We start from the raw sequence: 15,945 nt of genomic DNA, 5'->3' as shown, positions 1-15,945 counted from the left end.
TGACTTAGCGACTGAGCAGTAACAATGCTGAGTAAACGGTGGTAAATGGGGGTCCCCCCGGGAGGCTGACGTGAAGACAGAGCTGATGTGCAGAATGTCTGTTGGAGGAAAACACTTCGAGGAGAAAGGGCGTGGGGAGGAGGGGAGGGGAGAGGCTGCGGGGCCCGGGAGGGGCAGAGCGGCAGGAGAGCGCCCGAAGGCCTCGGGATGAGGGCGCTGCTGAGCGGGGCCCAAGCAGAGCTCACTCGGGGGTCCTGTGTCGGCTCGCCAAAACTCTGCCAAGGAGCAGCGGGGGGAGCTGAGGTCGGGACCCTCAGAGGCTGCCCTGCCCGCAGGGAGATGGGAGCCGCTCTCGGCCACGGCTGCCGCAGACGGTGCGTTGTCGTTCAGTCGCTCAGTCGTGTCCGACTCTGAGAGCCCAGGGACTGTAGCCCGCCAGGCTCCTCTGACCATGGGATTCTCCAGGCAAGAATACTGGGGTGGGTTGCCATTTCCTTCCCCGGGGGTCTTCCCGGCCCTAGGATGGGACCTGCGTCTCCAGCACTGGCAGGCAGCTTCTTTACCACTAGGCCACCAGGGAAGCCCCACAGAGGGGGTGAACAGTGTGGCTGAGACTACACAGGAGGTTGGCGAGCAGTGGAGGTTTCAGGAGCACCGACGTACGGGTTAAACCTGCAGTCACAGCAGACTCCGAGTCCCGGTCCACCTCCACGAGCCTGGGTTTCCTCTCCTGTGAAATGCAAGTGTCCCGCGTCATGGAAATGAGTGAGGACTAAGGGACGGGGGTGAACCCCGACCCTGGGAGCCCGCGTCTCGCCCACGTGCTCAGAAGGTTGCGGCGTGGGTCAGGCCCACTCTGGCATCTCTGTGGCAGCCAGTCTGGGCAAGCTTCTCAACGTGAAAACCTTCCATGCTCTATCTTTCCTGATCTTTGGCATCTATGAGAGATGTGGTCTGTTCCTCTTTGAAATTGCGGCTCTTCCCATTGAAAATAAGTCAGGACCACTTGGCACTCATGTACTCATTATTTCAGTCTCACTGTTTTTTCCACCGGCAGCTGCTTTCTTTCTTTAGTAGGTCATACAAGCAATGAAGTTAAGAGAAACTAAAAACCAAATCACCTCTAATCTTGTCTTTCCTTCTTGCATGCAGAGAAAACAGATCTGTATGGAAGTGAGGAGGACATTCACTCATCCAACAGCAGTTTTAATCACTTTCTTTGTGCTAAGTTGTTTGTGTGTGTGTGTGTGTGTGTGGGTCCTAGGCATTGAAGAAGTATCAGTGAACAGCTTGCTGCCCTCTAGTAGCTTCCATTCTCTTGGAGGAGCTTATTTCTTGTAGGAAACAAAATGGCAGTCTTTGTCTTTTTAAAATTAGAGTAAGATTTGGTTATAAAACCATTCTTGTAAAATTTTTGAGAACAAAGAGAAACACTAGAAAATTCTGATATTTCCAGTAACTCTAAGCTTGCTTTCTTTTAATTGAGAAGCTTTTAAATAAACAAATTTCGAAGTCTCTAAGTCTGCAATTAGGAACATCAGAAATGAAATTTTCCCCTACAGGCTGTCAGTATGAAATTATACATTATTTTGATTTATAGTCTTGATTGCTAAAGTAATTCTTATTATAAACAAAAATAACCTTTGAGGAAATTAATTTCACATTTTGTTGTGCTTGCCAAAAAGATGTTTAAGTCCAGTTATGTGGACTAACTGCACCCTTTCAGAGTAGTTGGGATACCATTTGCTCTGTGACTTTTTGTGTTTGCAAAAGTTATTTACTCTGGGTTTCTTTTTCCTCATTTGTTGAGTGAAAAGATTGCAATAGCTGATATTAAAAAACCTTGGGGATGGCAAGGTGGCATAACAGCCAGAATCAGAAAGATGAGGTTCTGTAACTTTAGGCAAATTATTTGACCCCTCGGAGCATTTACTGTCTGCAATGTAGGGACTGTGTCTGTCTCACGGTGTTGTGATGAGAATCCGTCACTTACATGGAGAGCGTCTGAGACATAGTGAGTGCTCAGGGAACAGTGCTCCTCTCATTTCTTCAAGTCCGACGTCGCTGGTTACCGTCTAAATATCCAAGTGCAGCTTCTGGAGCCCGCAGCTCGTGAGGCGCAAAGGGAATGTCAGGCTCATCTGCTGCCATCGAAAGACTTGAAATCCACTCGGTGGGACAGCGTATGTATTAATACACTCACGCCTTTGTGTGCATGTGCCTGCATGCGGTTGGTAAATGATGCATTTATTTGGAGTATCTTCAAAATGGCTCTTTTCCTACTTTCCTTTGGGAGAGACAAATGATGAAATAGAAAAACAATGTGAGCTCTGAAGCCAAAGAAACACATAATCAAATCTCAGCTCTGACAGTGACTGTCTATTTGAACGTGAGCAAAGAATATAAACCCTCTAAGCCTCGCTTTCCTCAGCTCTGAAAATAGGAAGTGATACCTACCTTTCATGATCTGGGGGAGGAGTTGGAAAATGGATACAATGTGACTGGCATTTGATGAGTGATAGCTTCATTCCCAAATAGTCAAGTGTGGAATCTAATATTAACCTGTGGAGTGCAGGTTACAAATGCTGCGGGTGTTTAGACAAGGGGGCAGCCAGGGTGGGTCCAAGTAGACTAAGAGAATTTAAACATTCCTCTGACTCACATGGGTTATTTGTTTCAAAACGGGAGTCCCAGAGTCCACTGGGATCCAGTTTAGAAAGCCCAGCATAGGGGCTTCCTTGGTGGTCCAGTGGCTAAGACTCCCCACTCCCAGTGCCAGGGGCAGGGGTTTGATCCCTGGTCCGGGAACTAAGATCCCGCCTGCTGCACGGTGCAGCCAAAAAATACATAAATAAACCAAGAAAAGGCTGGCCTAGGTCTGGATAACTATGGAAGCACCTGAGAGACGGGCCTTAAGCATTCAGACCTGATAGAAAAGGTCTTCCTCAAGATCCACCGTGAAGTCAATGAACGCAGAACAGCCGTCATGTGATCCAGATGGTGCTTCTGGAAGACCCAGTAGCAACAGGCTGTCTGCTGGCTTAAGTGCTGCCGCGTGACAGCATTTTAAGGGAATGTTCCTTTAAGGACCTCAAGGCTCTTTAAAGGAGAGGTGCTCTTGTAAATCAAGCTTATATGATAAGCACATGTGCTGTTTAGATCCTTATGCTCAGCAATATAAATGTCCAAACCGGATCCTTTAGATTTCAAACCAGGGTTTTGTCATTGTTAACGAAGCTGGACAACATTTAAACTCACTAGATAACAGCCGGATGTCCAGTTGGTTGAGAAGGAGGGAAGCGTTTCTGGTTTTGAGGTTTGGATGAGAGTCCCACGCTTGGGGTGTTTGCCCACCAGCCCCATGCCTTATCGTGTTCCTCTGACTGAGGGACTTGACAGCTCTGGTGTGCTGAGACTGACCTTGCATTCTGGAGTCATTCTGTCTCCACTCACTTTGGAGTGAGTTGCGGTGCCCTCCGGTTCTCCTTCCTGTCTGAACTCCCTTCCCGCACATATTCCCAACGTGGAAGAGTCAGTCATGTCTCCTCTTCCTCAAAGATTAGCCACCAGAGCGTACTCCCGGGCAGTGGAAATCATGAACTGGAATCTGGTCCTGCTGGGTCCTCAGCCCGTAGGCTTCTGCCGTGTGAAGAGAGAAGAAAAAGCAGAAGTTGTCGGATGACTTTACCTGTCGTTGTGTACTGAACATGGAAACCATGCTGGTTACAGATACACATTAAATGTGAGCTCCAGGATGTCAGCTTTGAAGGAAAATTAGAGACACACCTCAGACTTCAAAGGGAGGCATGGTTTTAGAATAAAAGCTAAAGTTTAATAGGTATTGGAACAGAGGCCTAGAAATTACAGGGGGTCTGCTTCCATTTTGCAAACTGACATGGAATACTAATGTAGAAAATATATATATTAGCCTGCTGCCTAACACATAGCCCAATAATGTGGGGTTTTATTATTATCTTTGTTAGTATTACTATTTTTCTTCAGTTCTGTAAAGTTGCATCTGAGGCATGTTCACAAGATGGGGAGAAGCAGGCCAACAAAGAATGTTTACTAGAGGATCAAAACCACATGCAAGAAGCTGTCTTTCAGACAGTGTCTGGAATCTGGCCTCAAGCCTGTTTATTCAGAGTTTTTATTTGTAACTTGGTCAATAAACTGTGAAGCACATTTATCAAGTTTATGAGCTGGGTGGGCTCATTAATGCAATCCAAAATATAAGCAATAAGGATCTCAAAATACTGGCACAATGGGCTGAGGTTAGGATGTCCTGGACTTTTTGTTTAATGAACTTCAATGTGCCACTGTTCTGATGGAAGCAAGTCGTCACATATTTTAACAGAGTCACGCCATCCTGTTACCCGTTCCAATGCTGGAACCTAATATAACCCAAGAGCAGTGTTAGAAATGTCTCTCCCAAAGGGATTCGGGAGCAACCATGTGTCTGGGCCAGATATAAGGGAATTTTTAAAGCAACATGATATTAATCAAGAAAAGTTTCTTAAAATGTATTTTATTGAAGTTAATTTCTGCTAAACAGCAAAGTAGGTCAATTAGACATATGTCCTTGGTGACTGAGACGGTAAAGAGTCTGCCGACAATGTGGAAGACCCAGGATCAACCCCTGGGTCAGAAAGATCCCCTGGAGAAGGGAATGGCTACCCACCTTCGTGTTCTTGCCTGGAGAATCCCATGGACAGGAGCCTGGTGGGCTACAGTCGACGGGGTTGCAAGGGGTTGGACGCAGCTTGAGTGACTAACATTTTCACTTTCACGTTGTACATTCTTGATCATATTCTTTTCCATCACAGTGTATCACAGGATCTAGAATAGTCTCCTCAGCTATACATAGGACCTCATTGTTTCTCTGTCCTCTGTGTAACAGTGTCCCATCTGCCAGTCCCAAACTCCTTATCCATCCCGCCCACCCCTTCTCCCTCTTGGCGACCACAGGTTTCTCTCTGTGTCTGTGAGGCTATTTCTGTTTCATTGATAAGTTCGTTGGTGTCATCTTTTAGATCCCACATATAAGTGATATCACATGATGTTTATCTCTGTCTGACTTATTTCACTTAGTGTGATAATCCCTAGGTCCATCTCTCTCGTTGCAGACAGCACTATTTCATTCTTTTTATGACTGAGTAGCATTTCAGTGTGTGTGTGTGTACTGCATCTTCTTTATTCATTCATCTGTTGATGGACATTTAGATCTCTTCCCTGCCTTGACTATTGTGAATAGTGCTTCTGTGAATATAGGATGCATGTATCTTTTTGAATTAGAATTTTGTGTGCATATATGCCCGGGAGCGGGATTCCTGGGTCATATAACAACCCTGTTTTTAGTTTTTGAGGAAGCTCCACACTGTTTCCATAGGGGCTGCACCAGTGTACATTCCCATCAACAGCAGAGGGATTCCCTAAGAAAAGCCTTAAGTAGCTCAAATAGGCCTAGATGAAGCTGCTTCCCAGCATTCGCAAAAAGCCCGTCCATTCATGAGCGCATACTCTGTGCAAGCGCTGTGCTTCACACATCTCACCGTAACACCAGCCATTCCACCACTGAAGCAGGTAAATCCACACGCCTACTCACCCCGTTCAGATACTTCTAGGACCCTAAGAAAGTGATCATGGCTCCATTGAGGCCTCTCTATGTTCCTCCTGGTGATCACTCACAAACCACACCACCGCCCCCAGAGCCACGAAGGAGAAGGTCCACGCCAACTCACCCACGCCTTGCTGATGTCCTCGGAGCCTGCCGCCACTCCCCTGCCCCTCGAGAGGCAGTGGAGAAAACTGTGTGAAGCTCAGCTCCGGGAGCAGCTGCTCGGGGCAGCCCATTTCTCCCCAGGGCACGCCCAGCTCTCGGGCAGCTGAGCTGGGTTGGCTAAGGGGCTCTCCAACCCCCCGCATCCTCCCCAATACTACCCTGCAGGACCCTGGCCCGCCCGGAGTCCTGACTTCCACGGATGAGTTCTCTTCCCATTTCTTAAAATTTTTATTTTTGTTCCTCCCGTACCCCCTCACTTCTAGAAAAGACTATAGACACCTGAACCCTCATTGCAGCATAGTTCAAGTTGTTCTGACCGTCAGAGACCTTGCAGTCTCTGACGCCCGTGGAAAGGAAGGTCCTGGCGTCTGCGCTGGGAGGAGCTGCCCTGTGGCCGGACCCCAGCCCCCAGACTAGACGAGACTCAGCTCTGCCTCGGGCGTGCCTCTCCCTTCACAGGCGGTATTGTGTGTATTCCTTAGAACAACCGTCCAGTCGCCCACGTTTGCTTTGTGAACTGAGGTTCAGAGAGATGGGGTTGACTCGCCCGAGGTTGCACAGGTACAGCAGTGAATTTGAACCTGACTCCACAGTCCGAGATGCTCAGGACTTGGGCTCTGAGCAGGTTGTTGCACACGTGTCAAAGCCTAAAGGGAAACGAACCTGGTGTCTCTTTACTGGTTTGGGGTCCTTCTTCTAACCAGATATGTCAACTTACCCCACCTTTAAGGTTGTGCCCATAAGCCAGTGTGCAAACGTACAAGAAAGTGCAAGATGGTTTTGAATGGCTCCGGGAGACAACTCTAAACATTTAATCCCTCACATAATACAAAGTTATCTTCTTTCCATTCTGTTCCATTTCCTCTAGTGACATTAATTATAAGATCTCTTCTTGGTATTAAGAAGCATTTTTTTTTTTACTGTGTTAACACTTGCTGATCTGTCTTTTTAACAAAGAGTTAAAAATAATTAGAATTTGATGAGCACCATTACACATTGTGGTTGATTTTAATATATTCTTCTGGTTATGGGGAGGACGTTGATATGACATTCATGTTAAGCTGTTTTCTTTTAAAATACATTTGTTTAAGTGAAAAGATAGTCAACTTAAAGAAAACTATCAAGTAAATACAGATGGTACATGGACAGGTCAAGAATTGTGAAAACAGTGTGCAAGTTACTTTGAGAAATGGTCCACTGGACTAATTCCCGGCATAAGGAGTGTTTTGCTGGGTAGTATAGCTTTATAGCTTTAACGGGGCTTCCCTGGGGCTCAGAGGTTAAAGCGTCTGCCTGCAGTGCGGGAGACCTGGGTTCGATCCCTGGGTTGGGAAAATCCCCTGGAGAAGGGAATGGCAACCCACTCCAGAATTCTTGCCTGGAGAATCCCATTAACGGAGGAGCCTAGTGGGCTACAGTCCACGGGGTCAGAAAGAGTCGGACACGACTGAGCGACTTCACTCACTCACTCACTCATAGCTTTAAAGTAGGAGACAGCAATTTCTTTCGGAACAGACAGTACTTATAACACCAGCTCCCGAAACAGTAGAAGGATCAGGATGCACGGAGCCATGATGAAGATGCCGGAAACCTTGCTGTCCAGAGGCATCCCTTCCTCATCTCAGCCTCACCTGCCCTCGGTTCTCAGCTTCCTCTGGAAAACAGTGAGCCGTCAACAGCCAAGAACTTGCCCAACACGGGAAACCAACGCGCGGACTAGTCTCCTTCCAGCCACCTGGGACAGCAGAGAGAGCCTGGAAAGCCAGAAGTGCTGTTCTTGCATGGTGGGAGGGTTTTTTCAGCTCAATGTAGACAGTATATTGACTCTTGAAACTTTTGTGGGTCATGTTTGAGGCACTCTGCTTAAAATATCATTTAATTCTTTGCCTTTCCGTAGGATTAAATAGTACCTGAGTGGTCTCGGGAAGAAGGGGTGTGGTTCCAAGACAGCTACACTACTGGCAATCACTTCTGAATGGTCTGTGATTTCCCAACAATCAGAAGCTTCCAGAAAACCCACAATCCATTCTAGGGACATTTTTCTGTGCTCAGGTATGCTTTAGTGTGAGAAGATAAGTAGAAATTAGTGGTCCAATCTGAAGATCTCATCTAGAGAGAAAACTCTGGTAGAAGAGCAAGAAGCTCACACAGTTACCAAAAACTGTTTTTGATCCTTCAGATCATCACGGCAGGGGGAAACTTTCTTTTGGAACCGTTTCCATCATTTCCTAGTTGTATCACCCTAATCAAGTGGCTCCAGCTCTCTGTACTTTTGTTTCTTGCTGTGTCAGTGAAGATGGGCGTACTGTCCGCTTGGGACCGCTTTAAGTCAGATGATGTTCACAAAGCGCCAAATGAAGAGGATGTGTTTGTGAATGTCAGCTTCCCTTCTCTCTCACACTGCATGTTTTCAAGGAAAAAATAAAGGCAGAGCTTGGGACAAAATCGACATGGATGGGGCTTCCTTGATGGCTCAGTGGTGAAGAATCTGCCTGCAGGAGACACAGGTTCAGTCCCTGAAGATCTCACAGGCCTCAGAGCAGCTCCTGAGCCTGCGCTCTAGAGCCCAGGAGCCGAGCCTCTGAGCCCAGGTCCCACAGCTGCCGAAGCTCGCGATCCGCCACAGGAGAAGCCACGGCAAGGAGAAGTTCTGGCCCCTGCTCGCGGCCACTGGAGAGAAGCCGGAGCGCAGCCGCAAAGAGCCAGCACAGGCACAAAGAAAGAAAGAAACACGGACAGAGACAGAGCTCTTGCCCCGGAGGCCGAGAGAGGAAATGCAGGGTGTGTGAACACTGGCAGCCCGCTCCAGCACCCCTGCCTGGAGAATCCCACGGACAGAGGAGCCTGGTGGGCTACAGTCCACAGGGTCGCAAAGAGTCGGAGACGACCGAGCGACGACACTTCCTTACTTATGAACACCCTGGAGTTCTTTGTAAAATGTTTTGTTCAAGCTTACTTTTCTGGGAAGAGAATCCAGCTCTGACAGGTGAGTCTCGCAGTGGCCTGTAAACACCAACCACCCACCCCAAAATGCGCCAGAACAACTGCCAGAAATGGAGCTTGGCAAACCGATAGGACGATTGTGACATTGACCTTTGATAGAATTTGGTAATGCCTCTATCTGGGACAGGACCGAGATGCTGGAATTACTGCAGGGATTAACAGGGTTTGAAGCTGGCTATGCTGGACCCCAGCCCCCTTGCCCTCCACAGAAGTACTTTAACCAGACTGCTCTTTGGCACGATGACCTTGGCCCACATCGAAGGCTGGTCAGAAGCAGCTTCAGACGCTGGCCACTGTCTGACCGTCAGGATAAGGCTGAGGACCCTGCTTATCACATCAGTGCCTGCTTCCTCTCAGAGGATCACGGGATGGATTGCTCTGGACACATTACCAGAATTTTCCTGAGCAGCTTGTGCGTCTTACCCAACAGTGACTATCTTGTGTGACAGATCGTAGGTCCCTCTTTTCAACAGCTACCAGGAACTGTCAAGGCAAAGGTGTTATTACTGCTTGCCCACAGCCAAGAGCGTCGTTTGTGTTTCTGTAGCATCCCCTCATCACTCCATTTGTATTCAGGCTGAATCTGTATGTTTATTGTTCCTTCCTTGCATTTTAAAATAGGTAATTTAATGTACATTGTTTATATTTGTATAAACCTCATTTGAGTTCTTCTTGGAACAAGGTGCGCATAAGCGATGTCCAAGGATGGCCCCAGAAAGCCGTTAGCCCTGGTTTTGGTAACATACTAACTCTTGCTTTTGTTTTTATCTTCCCTTCAGTCAGTTAAAGAGGATTCAGTCCCCACAGGTGCAGAGGAGAATGTAAGTTACACATGAAATGACAGAATCATTCCATAGTCATCTCTGGTGTGATGAACCCCTGGGCACGTCAGCTCTGGGGTTATGGGTTCTTGCATGCTCCAAGTGTGATTCACCCACTGTAGACTCTTTCACCCTTTCACGTGATTAGTGACCATGGGGAAATAACTTTGGATCAATAGTTGTAACACCCATTGAATCAATGCAGATGAAATGCAGAATCAGAGCACACATTTGTAGCATTTGTTACCGTTTCGGGGCTGAAAGAGTCTACTCGACCGAAGAACATCTTGCCACTTCCTAAGGGACATGATGCTGCACTCTCTGCTTCATTTTACTTTGATTGCTCTTTCGCCTTTATTTCCATGGCAACCTAGATTCTCTACTAACCGTGGGTGGTACTCAGGGCAGGTAGTTGCACCAGGCATCAGAGCATGTTGCTGCAATAGATGCTGTGAGACATTCTCTCGGGCAGGAGAGCTGACTCCTTGGGTCTGCACTTGACAGACACAAGTTGAACCTCACTCTCTTTGGGGCCTTTAATTTCCAAGAATGATGGTCAAGACTTTCAAGACAGTGCATTCGTGTCTAAGAAGATGGCTCCGTGTAAGCCATCACATAAATGTATCATTACAAAACATCTTCCAGGGAGATGAACAAATTGGCTTTGTGAGTGTCAGACCCAAAGCAGCAGCTGGCTGCTCTAAAAGAAGTGCAGTCTTTGGAAAAAATGTTATAAGTGGGCTGTGTAAGCTCACAGCTCCTTAAGATAGAAACTGATCGCTATTATTTGGCCAAAGCAAAATATGTTTGGCTCTTCCGCGCGGTGTCTCTTGTTTGCTTGCCATGGACGGGGCTTGTGTTTTCACTTTCATTTAATTGCTGGAACTGAGCAGAAGTTGAAAATCCAAATATGTCCAGAAATGCTGTCTGTGATGTGGAGTAAAAATTGAAATGGCTATGTCGTGATTCTCGGTGGGAGAGAGCGCTTTGGAATCCGCGTTGTTGCTGCTGTTGCTTCTTTCTCTCTCCTCCTTCCCTCCTTCTGTCTCCCTCTTTCCTTCCTCCTTACTTCTCTCTCTCCCCTCCTTCTCCCTCCCCCTTTCTGGAGCCAAATCTACTAGCTCGTAAACCTCAGGACTCTTGTAATTGCAGGAAATTCTCATGAGTTTACTGGGTATTTTCTAGAAAGCCCAACTCTCTGTTTCAGCACCCTACAAGGGGGAACTCCATCAGTCTTCTTCCCAGGAACTTTACATTTAAAAGCTGCAGGTTAAATCCAAAGCATCTGTTAGCTTCCAAGTTCCATGCTTTTTGAAGTGAAACGTCTTTTTGTATGTCTGTGTGTAGTTGCCTATCCCAGGAATCCCATGTGTCTTGCAGCTTGCATATGCAAATGCAGGGTAGATCTCTAACAGGCAAATAGACAGGGCCTCACTTTCTACTGTGAAATTTAGAACAGAAAAATAACATGAATTAGAGTTAAATGACTGATACCAAGAGATAACACAAAGTCAGATAGAGATGCAAGCAAATGCAAAATGTTTTTTCAAGAAAATAAAGAAGCATTTTTAAATGCTTTAAATTGCTTAGCCCTACCAATAATGTTCTCATTTTAAGATTCCACATTTCATCTCTAATTGACTGCTAGTTGAAAAGAATAAGGTAAATACGTTGTGATCTTGGCCCCATTACCCCCAGGCTATGCTACCTTTTGGACCTCAGTTTCCTCATCTCTTAAGTGGCCATAATAATATGACCTACCCCTTGTAAGGATTCTTGTGAGAATTACATGAATAATGCCTGAAACACAAAAGAACTCAGTAATTCAGGGGTTGGCAAACTATAGTTCACGGGCCAAATCCAGCCCATCACCTGTGTTTATATGCCCCACAAGCTAAATAAGAATGGTTCTTACATTTTGAATGGTTGGGGAAAAAAAGGAGAAGAAGAATATTTTGTGATATATGAAAATTATACTAAATTCAGATTTCGGCATTTATAGATAAAGTTTTTTTAGAACACAGACACCTTCCTTCCTGTGCTGCGTTCGTGCCGCAGGGGGCAGAGTGGAGTCAGCCCAGGGCGTTTTGCAGGAAGTCAGTGTACACGTGGTGTAGCATCAGTAAGTGGGCGCTTCCCAGCGATCAGGGTTTCTATTTCCTTGCGAAATTACACAGCTCACAGCTGACTCGGTGTCCACATGGAGTGAAGATGTATGAAAAACAATCAGTTTAATTTCCTTCTCCTGAGTAAAAGAGGTGGTGTTAGTCAAAGCAATGGACTGTACTGTAAACTTTTAGAATGGGACAAATAGGTGTCATTTAACCACATTACAAGAGCCTTTTCACTCGCAACTTCTTACGGCTAAAATGTGGTTGAGTTTACTTTTAAAAAATATCTCTACCGCGAGTTCCCAAAATTGATCTATCAGTCAGCACAAATCAGAGGGATTTCAAATTTTTTCATGAAAAGAAAAAATAAGGTTTTTGAAACCAATTAACTCTTTTCATAGAATAAACCTCTGGTTCTATCAGGGGAAAGTTTTTATTTATCCCGATTACAGAGAATATTGAATCCTTTGAATAATCTGAAAAAGTCTGGAACACTGGTTAACCTGAGGTAGTGTTCTAACTCATGACGGGGGAACAGCTTTCCTTCCCTATAAGCTCCAAGGTCAGGGGAACGGGTAGGTCTGCTGTTTTTCTCTTAGTGACGAACTCGTCAGCTGCAAGGGAGGGCACACCCAGCTCTCCCTGGAGAAAAAGAAAGTGAGGTTTGCTGGCCCTCAGGCCCTCCCTTGGCTCCACCTTCCAGGCCTGGCTCCTTCCTCAGGTTTTCAGCATCATGTCAGCCAGGGCAGGACAAAGGAGAGACCCGTCCGGCAGCAACCCTACATGCCCTGGAATTTGTTCTTTTTCATTGACTTCAATGGGTTCACGTGCTTTATCAGTCAGCATCTGCCAGATTGCGCTGCAGTAACGACCGAGCCCCAATGCCAGTGGTTTTCAGTAGCAAAAGTCCTTTCTTCCCCCCATTTATGCTGTGTATCAGCTGTGAGTTGGGTATAAAAATAAAATCTCTAGAATGTCTTTGCAATCAAATAATCAGGTTATAAATCAAATCAGAAAGGATCTAAAAAAAAATCTAAAATAAAAATTGTCAATATTATCATGGCATAGGTGGAGTTTAAGTGCAGGAAATCTGTTTTGCTATAAATCAGTTTCTAACCCTCATAGCTCTAGTAAAAACTATATAAACCAAATTTCAAGAGTAAATATGGTATAATATTAGAGGCAAAAGTGAAGCCTTTTGCTGAATGTGTATTTCCTGTGTTAGTCATGCTGGCCATCATCCGACATATAACATCCCCTACTGAAGTCAGGGGCTTCCCTGATAGCACAGTGGTAAAGAATCCACCTGCCAATGCAGAAGATGTGGGTTCAATCCCTGGTCTGGGAAGATCCCGTGCAGAAGGAAACGGCAACCCACACCAGTATGCCTGCCTGGACATGACCCTATGGACAGAGAAGCCTGGTGAGCTACAGTCCATGGGGTCGCAAGGCACTGGGCTTAGCAACTGAACAACAGCTGAAATCAAGCAAAGGAGATTTAATTCTAAAATATAGTATAAATCCGGTTTTCACTATGCCCATTACACCCAAAGTTAAAATGTACAAATGCAGTCATATATTCTGAATAAGGAATATCATTTTTTCCAAAGCTCTGGCCTTGAAAGAAATTAGAAAACTATCCAAATAAAAATCAAATTCTCGTGTCTGTATATGTAAATAAGATCCTCACTTAGCTCAAATCCTTCTAGATTTCCACATTGGATGCTGATGGATCTTTTTTCCCCCCTTGGCTGCTGAAAGCCAACTTCTTGGCCTGACTTCAAAGCTAATGAGAGTCTCTAGAAGTCTTTTTTTTCCCTACTGAAATAGTTGTGTTTGGAAGAATGGACTGTGGGCTAGGATTTATAAGTTGACACCTCTTGACATTTGGAAAGGCCCAGAAAGAAGCCATTGGCACTCAAATAAAGTTGATTTACAAAGTTATTGCCATATAGTCATTTTATCATATGAGTAATTGTCCCTTTCATCCCTACACACACACACACACACACACACACAGATAACTTGCTTCTTCAACGACACAAAAATTCTAAACCCAGAGTCAGTGAGTCAGACTCTGTTCATTACCTACCTAAGGGCCATTTCTCATTCCTGCACCCTTTCCCCTTGATATTAGGTAAGGTTGGTCACTACCACAGCCCCAACTATTTGGTTGCGATTTGTCTAAACCAAATCCCATTTTCTTCAGCAATAATTAACCTAGGGATAAGGATGTAACCTACGTTTGGCCAATGAGATGTACTCTGCGTTAGAGGATCAAAATACAGAAATTCACTTGGAGAAAATTTTTTGTTGTGACCTTCCTCCCTTCTTAGGACATTGGGTTGAGGATGTGATGCCTGAGATTGTGGCAACTACTTTATATCAATGAGGTAGCAAATAAAAGGATGAAAATCCAAGGATGGCAGAGTCAGAGGATAGCAAGAAGCCAGGTTCTTAGAAACTTTGTGGAGCCACCAAACCAACCCCATAACATCCTGTTCCATACTGTTATTTGTTAAGACACTATTAGATATTTGATTACTGGTAAACAGCTCCATCCTCATTGAAATGGCTAATTACCTGTTGGTATGATACTGACTATATCATTCACTCATTCAGATGCTTCATCTGTAAACGAGACTGAGCTGTCCCCAGTAGCTCAGTAACCCTTTACTGAGGCAACATTAAAAACACCTTGTACATCTGACATAATAAGAGAGAGTTGTTGATATCTTTTCTAAATAATGGATGCGTGCATGGTGGGCGATTTCAGATAATTCGTGCCCATGCTCTCAAAGTGACAACCACTGGTACTCGCTGAATGCTTACTGTGTGCCAGGCGCAGTTCTAAGAACTTTAAATACGTTGCCTGATTTAATTCTCAAGACAACTTTCTGATGTGTGTACTATCCCCATCAAGAAATGAGAAGACGAAGGTGCAGGAACCTTGGATTAGCGCCCCTGGAGGGCGGAGTCTAGACCTAGGCCCAGGCCGGCTGGCGCTGGACCTGCCCTCAGTCACTGTAGCAGACTGCCAGCTCTCGGGCTGGAACTTACTTTACAGAAATGAAATTGGATTAAATCAGTCCCGGATGTGGAAATCCAGGACCACACTTGACCACCAATCCAGGCTCTTTTTTTGCCCTAGTCAATGTGTGGTTTCCTAAAGGCAGGCCTGGGTCAAAGTTCAGCACCCCAGCAGCAGAAACCTCGTTCAAACAGGCTTTGTTGGCCAGCACAGCCCTTTCAGTCTCTTAACATCTTCTGATGGGACAACTTAGCTTTCGTTTGCCAGAGCGCCCACCACTGCTTTTGTCTCACCCCTGGTCAGTCCATGCTGACGTCACCTACCGTGCATTCTGGGACTTTAGACTTTATAATTCCCCGACTAGATCTTAGATTGCAAAAGAGAAATGCTGAAACTCGTCAATACCTTAAGAAATGGAAGGTGGGGAGAGAGTGCTGTGATTTAATTGCCATGTTTTAGGATGTGTCTGTATGTTGATTTGTTGATGGATGCCTTCTTGCTTCAACTGACGATATAGAAGGAAGGGTCCTTCTCAATTCAGATCATTTGGGTTATTTACAAACCAGTGATATTTTCTGCATGAAGAAAGGAAAATATTTTCTCCACAATCATGCTGTTGTTTCTGGAAATGTTTCTGTTCCCTTCCCCTCAACCCTAACAGCAAGAAAAGGATTTGGAGGAAGCTGGGGGTCTGGTACCAGCCAAAACAAATGCAGAGATGCCATTGGCTCTAGAGACTTCTCTCTGAGGCAGAGATGGCAAGTGTTTGTGGAAAGGGCCAGATAGTAAATGTTTCAGATTTTGCCGGCTACATAGAGTTTCTGTTGCCAATTTTTTCATCTTTTTAAACAATTTTTCCAACCCTTTAAAAATGTAGAATCTATTCTTAGCTCCGGGGCCATCCCCAAGCAGACTCTGGGAAGAATTTGGTAGAAGTTTGCCAACCCCTGCCTGCGGAAACAAAAAGGAAGCTATAAAACTCTCTCCAGGCCTGTTAACTCTGTCCTAAATGCAGACACAAAAGCCGCCCCAGGTGTAAGGAGCACAGTGCAGAGGGAGGGAGGCAGTGCAGACAGGCAGGTTTGGAGTCGGGGCTCCAGTGAGTCGTCTGAGGGCAGGGCTTCTGTCTCAGCCCCGCTGCTGCCCAGCCGCTCGGACAGCTCACTGAGGACCCTGCGAGCTTAGAGTTCCTTTGTC

The 15,945-nt window shown here is 45.7% G+C and overlaps 1 protein-coding gene across 9 annotated transcripts in view; it reads left to right on the top strand.

Annotated features, from left to right (window-relative positions):
* Positions 1–15,945, top strand: part of BCAS1 (brain enriched myelin associated protein 1) — a 101,494-nt gene that overhangs the window by 69,254 nt on the left and 16,295 nt on the right. For 6 of the 9 annotated variants that reach the window (XM_070472783.1, XM_070472784.1, XM_070472779.1 and 3 more), the window contains one exon: positions 9,565–9,606. The exons of the other annotated variants lie outside the window; for them this stretch is intronic. In XM_070472783.1, the coding sequence (XP_070328884.1) occupies positions 9,565–9,606 (42 nt within the window). The remainder of the gene's footprint in view (positions 1–9,564; positions 9,607–15,945) is intronic. 9 annotated transcript variants of the gene reach the window in all.

Source organism: Odocoileus virginianus, chromosome 9 (genome assembly GCF_023699985.2).
Source record: "Odocoileus virginianus isolate 20LAN1187 ecotype Illinois chromosome 9, Ovbor_1.2, whole genome shotgun sequence".
NCBI classification, from domain to species: domain Eukaryota; kingdom Metazoa; phylum Chordata; class Mammalia; order Artiodactyla; family Cervidae; genus Odocoileus; species Odocoileus virginianus.
The sequence above is the reverse complement of the archived record's forward strand: the minus strand, read 5'-3'. Positions and strand labels throughout refer to the sequence as shown.